Source organism: Gekko japonicus, unplaced genomic scaffold (genome assembly GCF_001447785.1).
Source record: "Gekko japonicus isolate JY-2015 unplaced genomic scaffold, Gekko_japonicus_V1.1 scaffold835, whole genome shotgun sequence".
NCBI lineage: Eukaryota > Metazoa > Chordata > Lepidosauria > Squamata > Gekkonidae > Gekko > Gekko japonicus.
Window position 1 is genome coordinate 218,200 of NW_015175997.1, and position 19,936 is coordinate 238,135.

The 19,936-nt window shown below is 44.1% G+C and overlaps 1 protein-coding gene across 2 annotated transcripts in view; it reads right to left on the minus strand.

Annotated features, from left to right (window-relative positions):
- The window catches only part of ARFGAP2 (ADP ribosylation factor GTPase activating protein 2), a 25,730-nt gene extending 10,130 nt beyond the window's left edge, over positions 1-15,600 (minus strand). The window contains exons 1-11 of one of the 2 annotated variants that reach the window (XM_015426399.1): positions 15,529-15,600; positions 14,977-15,095; positions 5,274-5,346; positions 4,919-5,050; positions 4,763-4,843; positions 3,807-3,909; positions 2,890-2,946; positions 2,457-2,501; positions 1,627-1,679; positions 305-441; positions 1-49 (exon numbers count right to left, since the gene is read on the minus strand). The exon at positions 1-49 is cut by the window's left edge and continues 107 nt beyond it. In XM_015426399.1, the coding sequence (XP_015281885.1) occupies positions 1-49; positions 305-441; positions 1,627-1,679; positions 2,457-2,501; positions 2,890-2,946; positions 3,807-3,909; positions 4,763-4,843; positions 4,919-5,050; positions 5,274-5,346; positions 14,977-15,095; positions 15,529-15,600 (921 nt within the window). The remainder of the gene's footprint in view (positions 50-304; positions 442-1,626; positions 1,680-2,456; positions 2,502-2,889; positions 2,947-3,806; positions 3,910-4,762; positions 4,844-4,918; positions 5,051-5,273; positions 5,347-14,976; positions 15,096-15,528) is intronic. The other variant, XM_015426400.1, reaches the window with a different exon arrangement.
- Positions 15,601-19,936: the final 4,336 nt, after the last annotated feature.

Sequence of the window (19,936 nt, forward strand, 5' to 3'; positions counted from 1 at the left end):
CTTCCGATCAATCTGCAGCTCCTGGTAGGCCAGTCTCATTGAGGTCACCCTGAGTGAGAACAGCAATATCAGCCCACTGCAGAGTCCAAGCAGACCCCTCCTTCCCCATGATACATTAGCTCATCCCAGTATCTCATAATTTTGAATGTCAGTTTACTTGGCCACTGCAGCCTAGATCTGGGGAGAGCTACACCCGTTTGATCCTACTTCTGTATGCTGTGGAAAGAAAGTCACTGTCTCCATGCCTTTGTGAGTAAACAGATCTGTACCCTATGTATGGATACTGCAAGTCTGTCACACTTACAACGACTCTTCTGCTTGCTTCCTGTACTCTGCAGCCTGCTGCTCCCTAAGCTTTTCTGCCACTTGGGCCTGCCGTTCAACTTCTGTGAAGCTCTGGCTGCTCACTTTCTGAGCTCCAAGACCCTTTTTGGCTCCCAACTGAAAGAAAAAGCAGCAAGTAAGAATTCCCAGAAAACCAAAACGACCATAACAGCATACTGTGAAAATTATAATTGCTAAGGTGTTAACTGCAGTAGATTATGTAGGAAGAGAGGGCATGAAGACAATCAACAAAATAATCTGAGCCTTTATTCATCCTGCTGTTTTAGAACTGATCTGAGAAGTGCTGCCAATTCCTGTAAAGGGAGAAACACGCATGTTATCACTTTGCATGCTCTGCTCATACAAGGTTCATTCACCTAATGAACATGTGTATTAAGGTTCTGGGAGAAGGATACGGATGTTCAGAAATGCTATGCATTTACAGAAGACACACAGCCTTATCCTCACCCTTACAGGTTTCCAGCCTCATTCTACATCTCTTCCTTCTGTATTTGGCCATGAGAATACCAAGTGAAACAGGGTCAGTACAGGAACAAGGAAGTGTACAGCAGAGGCGCTTGGGGAGACTATCACTGGGACTTGGCTGACACCAGAGGTTCTGAGCTTGGCAATACTCCTGAACTCACTAAGCCTGGAAAGGTTAGGTCACAGCAGTGGCTTCTTACCAATGCTGCCCAGTAAGGTTTGTGGTTTTTATTTTTCAACTAAGACTTAGCTGTTATAACACATCTACACTTTAAGTTGTTCTACACTGGTACGGAAGATGGTTTGAGGGTTACAGCTGTTGTGAAAATGCATAATGTGCTTCCTAACATAGGAAGGTCACCAGAAATGTGGTATACTAGTACTTTCAACCACATTTTTGGGCAAGTTTTAAAAAATCTGTGAGCCCTACACCAGTTTGTTTATGTATTTATTATTTACAAAAATATTATATCCCACCTTTCCTCTTAATTCAAGGGGCCTTTACAATAATAGTTGAAACATCCCCAGCTAAAACCAAAGTCGAGTCCTACGTGCTTCTCAGACAGATCAAAAAAGGCCCTCTTAATAAAACCACCTGGTGCATCACAACTGAACAACTCGTACAGAACTCCACTCCACTAGAGATTCAATAAAACCCAAGCAATTTTGGAAAACTGTTTGACTGGGCTAACATTCAGATCAATTTTTTTTTAAAGCCAGAGAACCAAGGAGGCAATCATCACCAAACTGAGGGTGGGTGGGAGTGAGGTGTGTGAATAAAAATGCATACGTGCAGGTCCTTTTCAGCCAACATACCCCTTTCTTGGTAGCACCTGGCTTCTTCTTTCCAATAAGGGAAGGCTTTATTTCTGTAACAAAAAAAGGAGATTGAATGAATAGGAACAAAGATGACAGCAGTATGTTGCTGTTAATTAATAGCACTTTAAAGGCTTCAGAGCACAGGGCAGCTAAGCTGAATGTGCCATGTGCATGGTTAATACAACCAACAGTCTGGGCAGCAATGTACAGAAATCCAAAGCCAATATAATAGTCCACACCTCATGCAGTTTTAGACCAACAGGCTTTGGGGCCTCTCACCCAGGTGCAAAAAAGCAGTGTAAGATCACACCAAGAAGTGATGCTTCAGAAGACACAGGTCAGAAAAGACAATTCAGCTGCCCAACAAACAGCATTCCACACAGTAACATCTGCAGTGCAAAAACAGAATGTGTGATCTGCGAACAAGTATTGTGCCTGTGGGAAGACCTCCAGCACCAAGGCAGCAACACTGCAGGGTGCACCTACAGAATGATACACTGGCTTCAACCAAGGCAGCAACACTGCAGGGTGCACCTTCGAGGTTGCCCAGCAATTCCAAAAAAGCCCAAGCAGCTGCATGTCTTAAGTGTCTTTCTGCAACTGGAGCAATGTGTGCTCAGCTGACTAACTGCAGAGGTGCCAAAGCACAGGATTTATTCTTGGCTCCAGTTGAGATGATTCACCAATCTTGCAGGAGCTCCCTGCTCACTTAGAATGTGCACCAATCTTGCAGGAGCTCCCTGCTCACTTGGATGATTCAGACTAACATCAGGCTGAAGGCAGAACCACAGAAAGAGAAGGCAGAGGCACCACAAGTAGCCAGTTACCTCTGGCAGAAGTAGCCCCTTGTGAAGACAGACACATGGATGCGTCTGAGGGAGAAAAAGACATGCACATATTGGTACTGAAAAGTTGAGCAGAATGCCAGAGCTCTACATATAATCTGGATATGGCACAGACCAAAAAAACCTGATATCAACAGAAGGTCCAAATCAAGATTGGAGATGATACCAGGATCAGAAGCGGGGTGTGTGTGTGCAGCCCTTAACACTGTACAAGGATGAAGGGAATACTTTTTAAGGATGGATTAAAAGGACATTCAGTTCCCTTCTACAATACCAGAAGGACAGAAATGCTGACTTCACTAACTGATCCAACAGCTGTCATAGAAATCACTGGTAATCCAAGCCACCTACTAGCATTAGATGATAAGTAGTAGAGGCCTTATGTGAAAGCAAAATTAGAAGACCTTACACTTACCAAGAGACCCTTTGGGAGAGGTGCTCAGCAAGTCAGTTGAAGGACCCTGGTCAGGACCTATGGACAGAAGGAGGACATAAACTATAGCAAAGACAACTATAGCATTTCTGCCTCTTCTGCCATTAACATCTTACACTAATTTTTGGACTAAGTAAAGAGATACCCATTTCTTCTAGTTTCACGTAACTCTGACATTCTAGATTCTGCCAGCTTTGTAATTCCAGAAGGAAATCTGTCCCCACCTTCTCCTACCTCAGCAGCACCCTGCAGACCTTGAAAAACTGATGGTAGTGTCATGGAACTCTCTTGCATGAAAAGATATGAGGGTCAGAGGGCTGCAAGGAGGAGAATCTGGCAAGATTGTCCTTCCCCTCTCTTCCATCAGGGGAACGGTGGTTTGGTACAACCCATTCCTCAGCCCTGGCAGTAGCATAATCCAGAAACCTTCAGGCAAGAAGCCCCCTTCTGGATAATCTCTCAAAGCAAAAAGTACTTCAGCTATCAGAACTGCTTCCCAACATCTGATAATTTTCTGTTTCTATAGTGTTGCAAGATTCTTACTCTTTCCACTTACTCAAGGGGAAACTACATTATGAGAATGGCAACAATACTCATACGTTTTATGGATAATATTTATAGCCTGCTTTGTAATGTGTGTGTGTGTGTGTGTGTGTATACACAGAGAGAGAGATATACACATACGTGTGTGTGTAGCGAGAAAGAGGGAGGGAGAGGTCTAGCACCCAAGACAAGAGACTGTGGGGGGATGATCCACACACATCTCCTATGACCACACATCAGTGAAGTTATACCACTCTGCTCCTATGGTCCATCATCCAGCCTAGGAACAGCATGATTCTTCCCCAACTAGGCCTAGAGAGATTCACTATGGGAAAAGTTTCAATAAAGGTACTCACATGGAACCTCACTGTTTTCAGATGGCTTTGTAGCTCTCTCCAATGCCAGTGAAGATTCCACTGTGCTCTGACCTGTCTCAGTCACATCCCAAGTATTACAAGCCTTAAAGAAAGCAAATTAGGTTATCAGGAAGGCTCAATGAGTTGAATCATCCAGAACAATGAGATCACAACCTAAATGATCAGTCACTTAGTGCTAATAATTAAGAACAATTTAAAATAGTCAGTCAGAACTACCAGTGTTCTCAGTGCTGTTCAAATGTCACAGATTAATTTCAAGTGGACTCCTCTGGAGGAAAAGTAGATTCAAACACATCTTGGATTCAGACCACTCCTCTAAATATCTTCAGACCCACCTCTCCTGACTCTGAACAAGAGCACCCAGTCCCTTGGAATTAGCACTATAATCCTAACATGCATTTACATATAAGTGCTATTGAAATCAATGGGATTTGCAGTTTAGGTGGAAATCTGTCAATCATTCATCAGTCTTGCCTCTAGAGGAGTACCCAGAGAGGAAAATACCACTCAGAGATACTTTATTAGTTTTAGTGGATCAGATTCAGGTTCCATCTAGTTCAGCACATGGTTTCTAACAGAGGCCAGTCAGCTGCCTAATGGAAGCTGATGAACAGGGTGTGAAGCAACATCTGTGTCCTGTTTCTCATGGTATCCCAGAATATAATGCAAATTTTAAAAGTTATACAGTAAAAAAAGAACCCTGTTTCTCTCACTGAGGAAGGCTATGGGAATTTAAAGACTATGAGGACAGTCATTAATTCAGTTCTGTTTGTGGCATACATAGTGTCCAAAGTTGAATTGCCAGCATCCACCTTGAGTCTCAATGAGACTCTGAGTTATGACAATGCTTTGGTAGCATCCATACAGTAACTTATAATGTCTATACAGCCTTCTAGTGGAAAGGGACAATAGCAATCCACGTTAGCTCATCTTACCTGTGTATGTTCCATGAAGAAGTCAGCATCACTCTTCTCTGGGGAATGGCCGGGCGTCCCACTCAGCCCATCAATCAGGAGCTGCAGGAGAAGATAATCTACTGAGCATCATGGTCCTCCATCCTTCCCAAAAAGCAAAGGCTCACTGGTACTTACATCATTCCCATATTTGGCCATGGCAGCACTTGCCAGCTGCCGTATCTTCTCTCGATACACCTGGGCTGCACGGCTATTATACTTGGCACTTGCATCTGTGGTGGTGCAACCATGCTGGCGGAAAAAGGCAGTCTGGAAAGAAGAAATACAGTTGAGTTCCAAGACCAGAAAATGAAAAAACACATTAAAAAACCCCTCATGCAACCTCTTGCTGATTCCAAACACGTTTTGTGGTTTCCAGGAAGGTTCACTGTGTTTTCCTGAATACAAGTACCATCTCTCCTCACAGCTTCATGAGAAGAATATAAAACCATCCAGCATGAAACCAAAGACCAAACTGCAAATGGATCCTTACCGCATTGGCATTGCTACCCACTTGCACACATCTCAGCTGAAACCAGGTCCAATTGGAGTCAAGCTCTGTAGACCTGGCAACAGAACAAAAAGTGAAGTCATTGTCTAAAGCAAACTAGTTCACCAGGTCAAATTCAGAATTCAAAACAGACAAAGGTAATGTAGACAGAGCTGGAGGAACATGTGAGCTATTTCCAGCACCTTCACCACATGGAGGAAGTAAATGTTCTAACTGGAACACATTCCATTTCAACCTGAACACAAAGCAGTGGTCACCTTTTGATCCAGGCACCAAAATACTGGGAATACGTTTTGAGATTCAGAAGTGAAATGCTATGCGAAGAGACTTGCTGTGCATGGAGCTGCTCCAAATGACCATAATGGGCTCATAAAAGGCAACACAGAGGAAACACACACAGCACAGAAAGATACTTTTTAAACATATGTTTAAAACATGTGATTTTTCTCAGGACATGTTGACCGATAAGAAAGGCTACAGCAGAACTTATACTAGAGCTACATACTCCTTCCCAAAAGGGGCTGTTAGCTTTAGGACCACTAAACAACTGCTCTATGGCAATGGCCATGTTTCATGAAGTCTTACTTAATTTGAATCTACAAAAAAACCATCGTACCATGTGGACTAAGATTTTATTATTATTTATTTATTTATTTTTATCCCGCTCATTCCAGCCTAGGCTGGCTCAGAGCGGCTCACAGCAAGATAACTTATAATACATAAAACATATTGCTCACGTTAATACCATTTTGATAAATACAGTAACACAGAACAATATTAAAAACAACAATAATAATAAAGTGCTAGCAGTTCCAGTGTTTACATTAATACTATTGGTCAGCTTCAGTTGGGGGGGGGGGGCTAGGCCAGGCAACAGTCACAAGGACCTGTGGCTCAGGCTATCAGTTGTCACTAGTACCGCTACCGATGGTTATAGTTGTAGTGGTAGTGATGGTGGTGGCGGCTCCAAAGGCTGGGTGGAAGAGCTCTGTTTTGCAGGCCCTGTGGAACTGTAAAAGGTTTATAATGGTTTATAATGACACACGGGGGGGGGGGGGAATCCATGGATCTCACCAGAGATACAGCTCCATGGACTCCACAAGTCATCTTAAAATACAGGGCACAGTTAGGAAAGAATGACTGTGCCCATGCTTTTTATTTAAAGTAGGTATTCAGAAGCATACATGATACTGAATAGCCCTTCACCATCCTGAAATTTGCTGCCAGATGTATCCATTTCATCTCTCCCAAGGTAGTACCGCAGGACATGAGATACCTGGCAATTAGCATGTATAAAACATCTCAGATTTCTGTCTCCTGACCCAGGAGCCGGTTTATAATGCTGGCTTGACTTCTGCCTTGACTTAATTCACAGGAGAATAAAGACTTTTATATGGTTTTATATGGTTCTACTGAAACACAGACATCTACCTTTCTTCAGTATATCTACCCATTCAGAAAATAAACTGGGAGAACTTATAAATTTGTTCTAATAAAGAGTAAATAATCTATGGGCTGAAGAATTTGTGCTATAAGAACACGTCTAGAGTCTTGGTAGACAGAACACCATAAAAAATCTAATACCTTTCATATGACCTGCTTATAAGAGAGCAAGCAAAAGCTTTCAAACGTCACTAACATATTGAAATGTAACAATTAAACAGCAGTACTAAAAAGGAATAAAATACACTTCTAAGGGAGAGTTTGTATATACATGCTCATCGCTTCATTATTATGATATAAAGTGGTGACCTTCATACCTAAAATAGTCAGAGATCAAATATTAGAAATGGAAAGCTTTATGTTCTGGTTAATTCATTAATACAATTTATTATTCTTTTTTTTTTAAGAGAGAGATGGAAAGTTTTGATATCCCTACACATCCTGAGCCTGCTTCGGTGGGGAGGGTGAGGTATAAATCAAATAAATAAATAAAACCCAAGACAACAGGGGCAGCTCACACATTCCTAGAGCCATCAAGCAATAGAAGATGAACATATACACATTTCAAAAACCCTTTAGAATTTTAATATACAACATGGATTATATATCCTTTTTATAACTGCAGATGTACCACCCTATCCCCTATTTTGGTTTTAATAATAATTTCATGTTATATTAAATATTTTAAGATGTTTTCTTTTAAAGAATTATTAGTTATCATTATAAATCTCTTTGAAATCTTACATGAAAAGTAGGATAAAATGGTAACAGTAACAAATATGCTAGCCCTAAAGCACTGCAATGAACACCATCCATTTTACATATTGCAGAGGAGGGGAGGTGGTGGGGAAAGCGTATGGGGCACACATTAAAATTCCATAGGAAGAACAGCAGCCACTTTCTCACCCCACCCACCACCTCGGTAACCACTCCCCCCCCTTTATAGTTTCTCTCCAAGTCCTGTATTTATGTGTTTATTTACTACTGACAACACAAACACTCAGCAATGAGTACTGTCCGTAGAAATCAGGTATGATACAAAGAAAAAACATGGATTTATATCATTCAGTTAACCTTTAAAATGGTCTTATATCGGTAAGGTTTCAAACATGTACTTACACACATGGTTAGTAACATGGTGAGGGAGTTTGTGTGTCAGCAAAGCTGAGAACAACACTGTAAAAAGTTTAGACTCCTAATCATGGATTGCAGCTGAACATCAAGAGTAACATCAAAAGTAATCCAGGGAATTATACAACTTGAAGGTTGACAAGGAAGAAACTGAAATTGTACAAGATTTTCTCCTTCTTGGCTCCATCATCAACCAAAAGGGAGACTGCAACCAAGGTATCAGAAGGAGATTGAGACTAAAGAGCTGCCATGAAGGAGCTAAAAGATATTCTTAAGAATAAGGACGTGTCACTTGTGACCCAAGATCAAATTAATTTGTGTCATGGTATTCCCCATTACAATTATGGGTGTAAAAGCTGGATAATGAAGAAGCTGACAGGAAGAAAGTTGATTCATTTGAAATGTGGTGTTGGAGGAGAGTTTTATGGATACCATGGATTGCCAAAAAGACAAATAAGTGGGTTCTAGATCAAATCAAGGCTGAACTCTCCCTAGAAGCTAAAACAACTCAGTTGAGGTTATCATAGTTTGGTCACATTATAAGGGCAATAATACCAGGAAAAGACGACCCAACATGAGATGAATTGACTCAATCAAGAAAGCCACGGCCCTCAGTTTCCAAGACCTGAGCAAGGCTGTGATGTTTTAGAAATCATTAATTCATAGGGTAGCCAAAAGTCAGAAGCAACTTGACAACACTAAACACACATACATTTAGACACATGCAAGACAATCAGAACAGAAGTCATTCCAGTCACAGAATGCTCACAAGCAAAATATTTAGGTATGTTATTTATACCCCACTTTCCCCCCCAATTGGGACCAAAAGTGGCTTACGACATTATCCCTTTTCTAAGTTTTACTCTCACAACAAGGTTAAGCTAAGAGTGATACAACTAGCCTTAGGTCCTGTAGCAAGCTTCTATAGCAGCATGGGGGTACAAATCCTAGTCTAACACTCTAACACTCTACCATCAGACAACACATTAACCACCAATCACCACTCATCCAACACTGCAAGAAAAAGGACTCTATATAGACCCCGCGAGGGCCACAACGACACACTAGATCTCTATGTAGAATGTTTTCGTAGTTGAGCCCAAACTGACATGATCAAGAAACATCATCTCTCACAACACAACCTCACCCACGCCGAAAGAAATGCAATAAACAGCCCCAGAAACAATCCAGACATCATTAGTAAAGAAGCTGACAAAGGAGGAACAGTTGGCATCAGGGACAAATCAGACTACATTCAGAAAGCTGAAACTCTCCAATACCACTTTCTACAAATGACTGTCCTGAGACCTCGCTCAGGAATACCAAAAATAATTAAACAGGATTTTGAAGGAATTATGCACACACATACTGGGACAGATCCATATGGACATACCACAGGAACCACGGCCAGGCATTTTTTATCTTCTCCCCAAGATACACAAGCCCAGCAACGCAGGACATCCTACTGTCTCAGGCATAGGCATCATCGCTACAGGGGTGTTGGATACATGAATGCTACTCTCAGACCCTATGCCATCAAAGCCCCCAGTTACATGCAAGTCACCACAGACTTCCTGAGAAAAATACAGTCACTTAACAATCTTCCAGGAAACATTATTTTGGCCATCATGGATGCTGAGACTCTATACACCAACATCCCTCCCAAAGACAGACTACCAGCTATTAGAACACCTCACTACCAAGCTCTACCAGTTTGTCCACACACGCAACCACTTCAGATTTGGTGAAGATGTATTTCCTCAGATCAATGGCACAGCCATGGGCACCCAGTTGGCACCCCAATATGCCAACATTTTCACGGCTAACCTGGAGCAGTGCTTCCTCAGCTCCCATCCTCTTTTACTTGACATTTATTGATAAACTATTCATTATTTGGATGCATGGGAAAGAAGCACTGAATGGATTTCACCAGGACTTCAACGACTTGACCATGAACCAACAACATCAACCTGACCACGAACCAATCCATGCAAGAAATACACTTTCTTGATATCATGGCACAAATACATAATAGAAGCATAAAAACCACCTTATACTGGAAATCTACTGATAGCCAAACATATCTACATGCCTCCAGTCACCATCCTAAACACACCAAACAATCCATTGTCTACAGCCAAACTCTATGCTACAGCCACATCTGTTCTGGCCCCTCAGACAGAGACTTCAGCTGTAAGATTTACAACAGACATTCTTGGAATTACAATACCCACCTGATGTAGCAAGGGAAAACCCCGACAAAGCCAGAATGATACCAAGGGATAACCTGCTACAAGACAGGTCCAAACAAAACAACAAAAGAACACCACTGCTGGTCACATACAGCTCTCAGCTCAAACCAGTTCAATGTATCTTTAACAACCTACAACCTATGCTGGACAATGATACTCCTCTATCACACCCATTGGGAAGCAAACCTTTTCTTGCCGATAGCCTCCTAACCTTAAACAACTTCTCACCTATAGCAATACCCTTCTAAAAGTGGATACGGACTCTAGGACCAGGGCCTGCAACAAACCAAGATCCCAACTCCGTCCACATATCCACTCTGACAACACAACCTAGCAACACGTGCCATATCATCTCAGGTTCACTCATATGCTCATCTTCCAACATTATATAAGCCATCCAACATCAGCAATGCCTTTCCACTCTCTATATTGGACAAACAGGTCAGTCCCTACACAAAAGAATAAATGGACATAAAAACATTAACATAAAAAAACACAACACTCAAAAAACAGTGGGGGCCCATTTTAATCTTCCAGGTTGTTCCAGTGCTGACCTAAAAGTGGCAGTCCTCACACAAAGAAATTTCAAGGGAAAATTACTGAAATTGCTGAACTTCAGTTCATTCACAGGTTCAGAACAATGGACCCCCCAGGGCTCAACAAGGACATAGGATTCTTATCTCACTACGATGTTAATTTTCTGTCCTCATGCATTTTCCCTCTGCTCTAATATGCATGGTACCTTTGCATCCTTTGCAAGCATTCTTTATTGCTTTACAAGAATTTATCTGAAGTGTGCATGCACACAAAAGCTTATACCCAGAATAAAACTGTTGGTCTTAAAGGTACCACTGGACTCCAACTTTATCCTGCTGCTTCAGACCAACACAGCTTCCCACCTGAATCAACCAAGCATTCACAGAAGAATACAAAGATCTCAATTTCTACTCATGTCTAACAGAGGAAACTTCGACTCTCCAAAAGCTTATAGAATGAAGCTCTCGTTGGTCTCTAAGGTGCTACTGGCTCAAATCTAACTCTAGCCAGTACATCACATTGGCTCTCACAAAACACCACAGAAGGAGAAGGTTCCTCCCCACCATTCTAGCCATGAATCCTCTCTCAGTACCCTGCTTCAAATATGGTACTCCAGTGTTCCCTCTTTTTTTCCCTACTGAGCAGAGCACTTCACATCCTAAGCAGACTATAACTGCTGAAATCTTAAAAAGAGCAATGGGCAGTGTAAGACCCTGTGCAGATCCAGACTGCTACTGAGCGGGGCTTCCTGTGTTAATGAGTGGCCACTCACATGCACAGCTTAGTGGGAACACTGCTTCAGACTGACAAAAGAAAAGGGGTTAGGACAGGCCTGTAGCCACAGTGATGCACAAAGGGGTGGGGCCCCATCATTTGTTGTGCCCCTCCAATTAGCACTAGGGGTTGGTGTGAAATCTGTCACAAGTCTTCTGCCAATGAGAGTATCTCCTTCCTGCCTCCCTCCCTCCCAGGTTTTGTCAATGAGGGAGAGATTCTCATTCCCTCCTTGGCTTTCCCTTTGCTTCCTGTACAAAATAGATGCTCCTGCTGTGCTCTAAAGCATTTGACACAATTCTTTTTGCACCTTATGTAATGACTAGCAGTAAAGCCCGTTGTGAAAGCAATACAACGGGATCTAGAAAGAGGCTCTGGGGCAGTGCTCTGGCTTTGGACAAACAGTGTCAATTTGCTGTGGTGACCTCAGCAGGGTATAATGACAGAGTCCACTGTTTTCTCCAGAGGAACTGATCTCTGCTACCTGAAGAGCAGTTGTAATTGTGAGTAATCTGTAGCCCTCACCTGGAGAATGGACATAAAAACATTAACATAAAAAAACACAACACTCAAAAAACAGTGGGGGCCCATTTTAATCTTCCAGGTTGTTCCAGTGCTGACCTAAAAGTGGCAGTCCTCACACAAAGAAATTTCAAGGGAAAATTACTGAAATTGCTGAACTTCAGTTCATTCACAGGTTCAGAACAATGGACCCCCCAGGGCTCAACAAGGACATAGGATTCTTATCTCACTACGATGTTAATTTTCTGTCCTCATGCATTTTCCCTCTGCTCTAATATGCATGGTACCTTTGCATCCTTTGCAAGCATTCTTTATTGCTTTACAAGAATTTATCTGAAGTGTGCATGCACACAAAAGCTTATACCCAGAATAAAACTGTTGGTCTTAAAGGTACCACTGGACTCCAACTTTATCCTGCTGCTTCAGACCAACACAGCTTCCCACCTGAATCAACCAAGCATTCACAGAAGAATTCAAAGATCTCAATTTCTACTCATGTCTAACAGAGGAAACTTCGACTCTCCAAAAGCTTATAGAATGAAGCTCTCGTTGGTCTCTAAGGTGCTACTGGCTCAAATCTAACTCTAGCCAGTACATCACATTGGCTCTCACAAAACACCACAGAAGGAGAAGGTTCCTCCCCACCATTCTAGCCATGAATCCTCTCTCAGTACCCTGCTTCAAATATGGTACTCCAGTGTTCCCTCTTTTTTTCCCTACTGAGCAGAGCACTTCACATACTAAGCAGACTATAACTGCTGAAATCTTAAAAAGAGCAATGGGCAGTGTAAGACCCTGTGCAGATCCAGACTGCTGCTGAGCGGGGCTTCCTGTGTTAATGAGTGGCCACTCACATGCACAGCTTAGTGGGAACACTGCTTCAGACTGACAAAAGAAAAGGGGTTAGGACAGGCCTGTAGCCACAGTGATGCACAAAGGGGTGGGTCCCCATCATTTGTTGTGCCCCTCCAATTAGCACTAGGGGTTGGTGTGAAATCTGTCACAAGTCTTCTGCCAATGAGAGTATCTCCTTCCTGCCTCCCTCCCTCCCAGGTTTTGTCAATGAGGGAGAGATTCTCATTCCCTCCTTGGCTTTCCCTTTGCTTCCTGTACAAAATAGATGCTCCTGCTGTGCTCTAAAGCATTTGACACAATTCTTTTTGCACCTTATGTAATGATTCCTTGTTTTAGTGTGTGTGTGTCTTTAAATGTTTGTTTGGAGTGCAGTGTTAGTAGAGTGGTGGTAGAGTACAGTGATTGAGAGAGACAAGTGTGTTGTGATTGGTGGAGGACAGAGAGTGTTGAAGGAGTTGTTTGGAGTGACTCTGTGTGTGTCTTGAAGTCAGTTTGAGGGAATCTGAGTTATGGAGAGGTCAGATTTAGAATGAGTCAGTCAGTGAGTGAGCTGACAAGAGTCTGTGTGGAAACTTAAAGCATTCAGAGTTCAGTATATACGGCTTTAAGAGTTTAAATGTGAAGGAGCTATGAGAAGGGTCTGTGAGACTCTAAAGTTATGAAAGAGAGTCAATAATACAAAAAGCATAGCCAGTGTGGCTACCTAAGTGAAAGAGAGACTCCTGTCAGAGTGGGATCTTATTGTCAAAACAAAGACTGTATGTGATACCTTGCCAGTTTATTTATCAGTTCCTTTCCCCCAAAACAGTTACAGTTGACTAGCAACTTATTTTTTGTTCCTTAATCAATAAATCATATTTTGTTTAAATTTAACCCAGAATTCAGTTCAATCCTTCCTCATGGCCACATAGACCTTTGAAAGCCCAGACCCTGGGACACATTACCAGCAGCAGAAACAGAGAGAAGATTTGGAATTTCTTAAAGTTCCTGGTGGCAGCAGAAACTACCCAGTTTATAAACACAGAGTATAATTTTAAAGTGAAAGCAGTCCCCCCAAATAAGCAGCGCACGACACCTTAGCTTGCTAGCTTATGCCAGTCATGGATTCCCCTGATCAGCTGCACATAAGTAGAACATCAGTAGCACATAAGGTAGCTTTTTTTTAAGTAGTAACTCTATTTTAGCCCAGGTAGAGAGTGTTCAAAGGTGGTTGGGATCAGACGGGATGGGTGGCAGACTCTGTATTCTGCCTTTCACAAGTGGACTCTTGACCATCTGACAGTGTGTGCAGTTGCCCACACAGCTGTTTTGGCCCTTGAAAACACGGAGTGTGTGTGTGTGTGTCAAGCTCTGCACCACAAGCCCACAGTGGATTGGGGCATCACAGTATTTTAAAATCATTGTAAAATGGTGATAATGAATTGGTGCTGGCAACAATTTTTGCCTTCTCTTTTAACTGCACTCAGTGGGAATCACTCTCTGGATCTGTAGAGGGGAGCCTCCCCAGCTTCCCTTCCCATTTGTGTGTGTGTGTGTGGGGGGGAAAGCCACCCTTCCCCTTCTTGCCAGGCAGGTTGTAGCTGCAAAGGAAAAATGTGTGCACGAGCCTGCTAAGGTTGCCAACTCCATGTGGGGAAATTCCTGAATATTTGGGGGATGGAGCCTGAGGGAGGTGGAGAAGGGACATTAAACAGGTATAATACCATAGAGTCTGTCCTCTGAAGTAGCCATTTTCTCCAGGGGAAGTGATCCTTCCAGTCTGGTGATCACTTGTAATTGTGGGAGATCTCCTTATTAGCTCTCTCATGCTATTTGATTACATTGTTTTATGCCATGTAATCCACAAGTCTCAAGTAGAAAATTGGCAAATAAATTATAAAGTATAAATATATAATGAAGTAAATAAATAAGGATGTATTCACCACCACTGTACTCATTTCCACCCCCACCCCCAAAAATATTTCTGGGCCTGGGTTGGGAAGAGAGATAAATTAGGCTGCTCTCAGGCTATTTCCTCAAAGATTAACTGATCAAACACCTTTGACACCTACAAAGAGCTTCAAGGGCAGGGGGAAGCAACCAAACCTAATACAATTAGACATTATGTATCAGATCTACGAGATGAAACATGGTACCTGATCACATCCCCAATCTCGTTAACTCGCACTCACCGGATGAAGCTGAGGTGCACACCCAGTGACCGATGGACTCCAGAGCAGTCAATACAGAGAAAAACACCATAAGTGACGCTGGCCCAGCTCGGATTCTTTGCACCACAGTCAAAACAGGACTATAAGAAACAGAAAAGAGGCTAGGAAGACGACAAATGTAAAGCCCCGGGCGGTGACTGGGAAGAGGGGAGCGCGGGGAAGGGGAAGGAGAGAACAGAACGAACCAGCCATATGGAATTGCGATATGCCCCGCTAGACCGTTGGTCCACTCAGCTCTGCACTATCTACCCCGACTAGAGTCAGCCACTCTGAACCGGATCCTCCAACAGGCGAAGCAAAGGATTCAATTTGGGGCCGTTCTTGTCGGCAAATCACCGAAAGCACACTTACCGCATCCCCCGGGTTTCAGCCCCAGAAAACCGGCGCGGCCCCTTTATTGTTAATGACTCGACCCCACTGTCGGGGAGGGGGAAAGCTGTGGCCGGCAAACGACAGTCCCCCAACGTGCCCGACCAATCGAAAAGTCCTCCCAATTACAGCACATCACAGTACCTTATTAGCCGGCACAGCCCGTAGCCGCTTAAACAGCGTTTGGATCTCGGTCTTGCTGGGCCCGGCCGCCATATTTTCTTTCTCCCAACACTCTGCGCGGCCTGCAACGGGTCTCCGTAAGGGCCAATCCGCACACAGGCTGGTTTCCGGGAAGAGGGTGGACCGGGAGGAGTTCAGACTGCTCGACTGGTGCCGCTGGGATGACGACGCCTGAGGCAAAATAGGGCTCGACAGTCGATTGGGACGATGCCCAAAGCTTGCTCCGCTATTAACTGCCCAAACCGGGACACTCGGGAGAACCGTGCAAAGGGTCTCTCTTTCCACAGGTCCAGACATAGGGTTGTGGGTGGGAGGGGACTGAGTTGTTAGCCCTTTATTTTAACGGGGCGGTGGGGCACGGGCACAGCAGCACAGGGCTTGGGTCGCGCGTAGCCCGGGTACAGCTAGCGAGGAGTTCGTGCCCCTGGCTTCCTGGGTGCAGTGCAGTCGAGGAGTAGCACAGACACGGTGATGCCCAGCTTTGCACTGCCAGCCCGCGTGCAGTGTAGGAAGAGCACAGGCGTGGTGGCACCCAGCTTCGCCCACTGACAGCTTGGGCATCGTTTGGTTTGACTGGCAAGGAGAAGCAGAAGTGCCTGGTTTCACTCTGGGCACGGGCAAATCAGCACCTGGCTTCATCCTGTGTTAGTCCGTGTCCAGTGTGGCAGTGAAGAGTATGGCAATGACCATCTTCACCCCGTGCCATCCCGGGGCATGTTGCAGCCAGCAAGGAGAAGCATACTGGCATGCTTCTCCCCATTTGTACCATGGCCAAGCCAGCACTGGGCACAACTGGGAATTGCCATGCCCATGCCCCTCCTCATCTGCTGCAGGCACCAGACTGGTTGGGTGAAGCTAGGTACTACCATGCTTCCTCTTCACTACTTTTCCTGCGGAGGTGGGCTCTGGCCAAGGCAATCTTCCAGCGCACCGGGGTTTCACCTGGTAAATTAAACAGCCAATTCTCCATTCATTTAGTATTCTTCTTGCATCTCAGTGAGCTTCATGGTTTGGTTTAGGGTTTTGACCTAGGTTCCTACATAGTCAAATCCAGCACTCTCGCTGATGCCTTAAACAGGCTCTGTGCTTTATACAATGGAACACAGTATGTTTTTTTGCTTGTGAACCAACTATCAACAACTGCTGATATTTTAAAATAAGATATTTTTAAAATGCAGTTCCTTGGCTAGTGCCCATTTTTGATAACTGTGTATAGAGGAATAATTACTGTATTGTTATCAAATGTGTTGCTTTTTAATAGTAAATAATACTTGGCTTGGGGAAACTTACTGCTTTCATATTGTTTTGATCTAACTGGTAAAAAGTCCAAATAAGTGTGATCCTCTTGAGGACCAACAGGGCAACTGTTGGTTATAAAAGGGAAATGGTAGCTCAAAACGACAGGCTAAATCATATCTTAATTTTCCCATTATCATTTGTTCCCATGTAACTCTTTGCCTACTAACTTAGGCTAGTGTGATCTCGTCAGATCTCAAAAGCTAAGCTGAGTCATCAGCCCTGGTTAGTACTGGATTGGGAGACCACCGAGGAAGTCCAGGGTTGCCTTGCAGTTGCAGGCAGTGGCAGAGCACCTCTGTTTGTCTCTTGCCTTGAAAACTGTACGGGGTTGCCGTCAGTCAGCTGATACTTGAGGCAGTTTCCACCACCACTTCTTTGCCAAACATGTCTTTCTTTCTCATTCATACCCTTGTTTTTCCATAATTGTTTAGACAAAGTAGATTTCAGTGATAATGCAGAATACATGTTACGAGCTCTATTGCAAGAAGTACAATATCATTAACAATTCCCAACCCCAGAGTAACCAGCTATTTATCAGCCAGTTGGAAAATTTTGATTCCTTGACTGATCTATCAGTTCTGAAAGGCTCATGTAAGTAACAGTCCAGCTTCAACCTCTGTGGCCCAGGCGTGATGCAACTGGCATGGAGGAGCATGGGCATGGTGGCACCCAGCTTCACCCTCTGGCAGCCCAGGCATAGTGCAGCCCTGGCAAGGGCCAAAGGAAGCTCAAGGCAGATTGCAGAAACAGCTGTGTTAGACTAGAGCAGGGCAGCTGAGGCAGGGATAGACTGAGAGACCAAAAGGCTCTGGAAAAAATGGTCATGGCACCTCCCCCACCCTGACCCCCATCTGCTGGAGGGCAGTCAAGCCAGCTGGAGGGAAAGGAGGTACCACTGTGCCAGGGCCTGCAGGCTGAAGCCAGATGGCGACGTTCTCCTTTTTGCCGTAGTCCCTTTCTCTACCAGCTGTAGCAACATCTCTTGCGGGGAAGCTGAAAATAAACTGCAGTCTAGTAGCCCTTTAAAGGCAAACAGAATTTTATTCCTACATAAGCTTTTGTGGACTAAAGACTACTACTTCAGATGCTGTGAAAGATTCCTACAGTTTGTGTAGGAGGACCATGAAATGAAAGATGTACAAAGCGAAATGTAATTATGTACAACATATGTGTAACCACCAACAGTTTAGAGACCATTCTTCATTTATGCTAAGCTGGTTAACACAGGTAACGGGTAGCAAGTGACAGGTCTGATTAATATAGTCACAGTTATAGCAAGACAAAAATCCAATGTCTCCATTCAGTGCATGCAGGCAGCCTTTTTTCATTGGAGAATAGGCCCATCAGTGACTACTAGCCATGATAAGTAAAAGGAACTGCTGTATGCAGAAGCAGTAAACCTTTGAATGCCACTGCTAGCAGTCAACACCATGGAAAGACCTTGGCTTTTATGCACTGTTTGTTTGGCCCTCCAGACAACTGGTCGGCCACTGTGTGACACAGGATGCTGGACTAGATGGACCAGCAGCCTGACTCAGCAAGCCTCTTTCTTATGTTCCCTCCTCATTCTTGGCCTTGTGACCCACATACAAGAAGGCCATGACCCAGTTTTGGGCCCTAACCTACAGTCTGTGAACCACTGTATAATTGAAAATTCCATATTGCATTGATGTAGAGCAGTGGTGGAGAGTGCCGTCAAGTCACAGCCAACTTAGGGTGATCCCTCATAAGGTTTTCAAGGCAATGGGGTTGCCTGCCTTTACATAACAACCCTGGACTTCTTTGGTGGTCTCCAATCCAAGTACTAACCAGGGCCAACCCTGCTTAGCTTCCGAGATCTGATGAGATCGGGCAAGCCTGGGCTATGCAGGCTTAATTTTTGGAGTAATGAGTACTATATATATGTACTATTTTCAGAGGTCATTTCGGGGGGGAACGCGGGGGATCGCAGTTTCCCCGGGTGAGGTACGGGGGGCGGAGCACATGACGAAGCCCCGCCCCCTGCTTCCGGCCCTCATTCAGCCAGGAGGAGGCAGGAGAAGAGGGAGGGTAAGTTGCTTCCTTCCTGCCTCTCCCCACCCCTGCTTGCCTGGGGCCAGGGAGAGCCTTCGCGGGGCTTCCTTGCACTCCCGCCGCCGGGCCCCTCATGGGGCTCGGCAGTGGAGCTGCAAGGCCGGCGACGGCGGCTGGGACCGTTGGGGGGGTGTGGCCTTATGACACAGTTCCGGTGATGTCAGGGGGTGTGGCATATGCTAATGAGTTATGCTAATGAGTTCCCCCAGCTCTTTTTCTATGAAACGACCCCTGACTATTTTTATTATTACATTACTATAAGCAGAACCTCCTTGTGCTGCCTTTTTATGTAGGGAATTTGAGGGAACATAAGAAAGAGCCCTTGCCTACAAAACCTTATGCAAAATACAATTTTGTTAGACGATAAGGTACAACAAGACCCCTGTAATTTATTTTTGCTGCAGTAGACAAACAAGGCTGCCCCTTTGAGGTGAAAGTGATGCCCCCTTTCTCTTTCAGTTTCCCTAAAGCCCATGAGCTGAGGAAGAAGTGGATGCTTGCTGTGAATCGCATTGAACCAGCTTCCAGGAAGTTGTGGATCCCAGGTTCTGGGGCCTGCCTCTGCTCAGAGCACTTCAGTCAGGATGAGTTTGAGATCTATGGAGGGCAGAAGAGACTGAAGGCGGGTGTGGTCCCCTCTGTGTTCTCATTTAAGGTACAATTTCATTCATCCATTCTTTCATTCATATTTTCATATCCCATCTGCACTCTCAGTCAGAATTGGCTGTCAACCTGGCTTCTAATTTCTGTAACAAAACCCATAAGGTCAATAGACAAAGCAACCAGCATAAAACATTTAAAACATAAAAGTATAGCAATATAAAGCTAGTAAAAAGGTAAGTAGCAGTAATGATTAAAATTCAAAGGACCGTGCAAAAGTCAGGCTCACTAGCTGAGGGATGGGGAGGGGGGGGGGAATCAACCGAAAGTCTAGATAAATGCCATTAATGCTTTTAGAAGTGTATCAAACTCTGCACTGGGCAAATAGTTGGGGAGA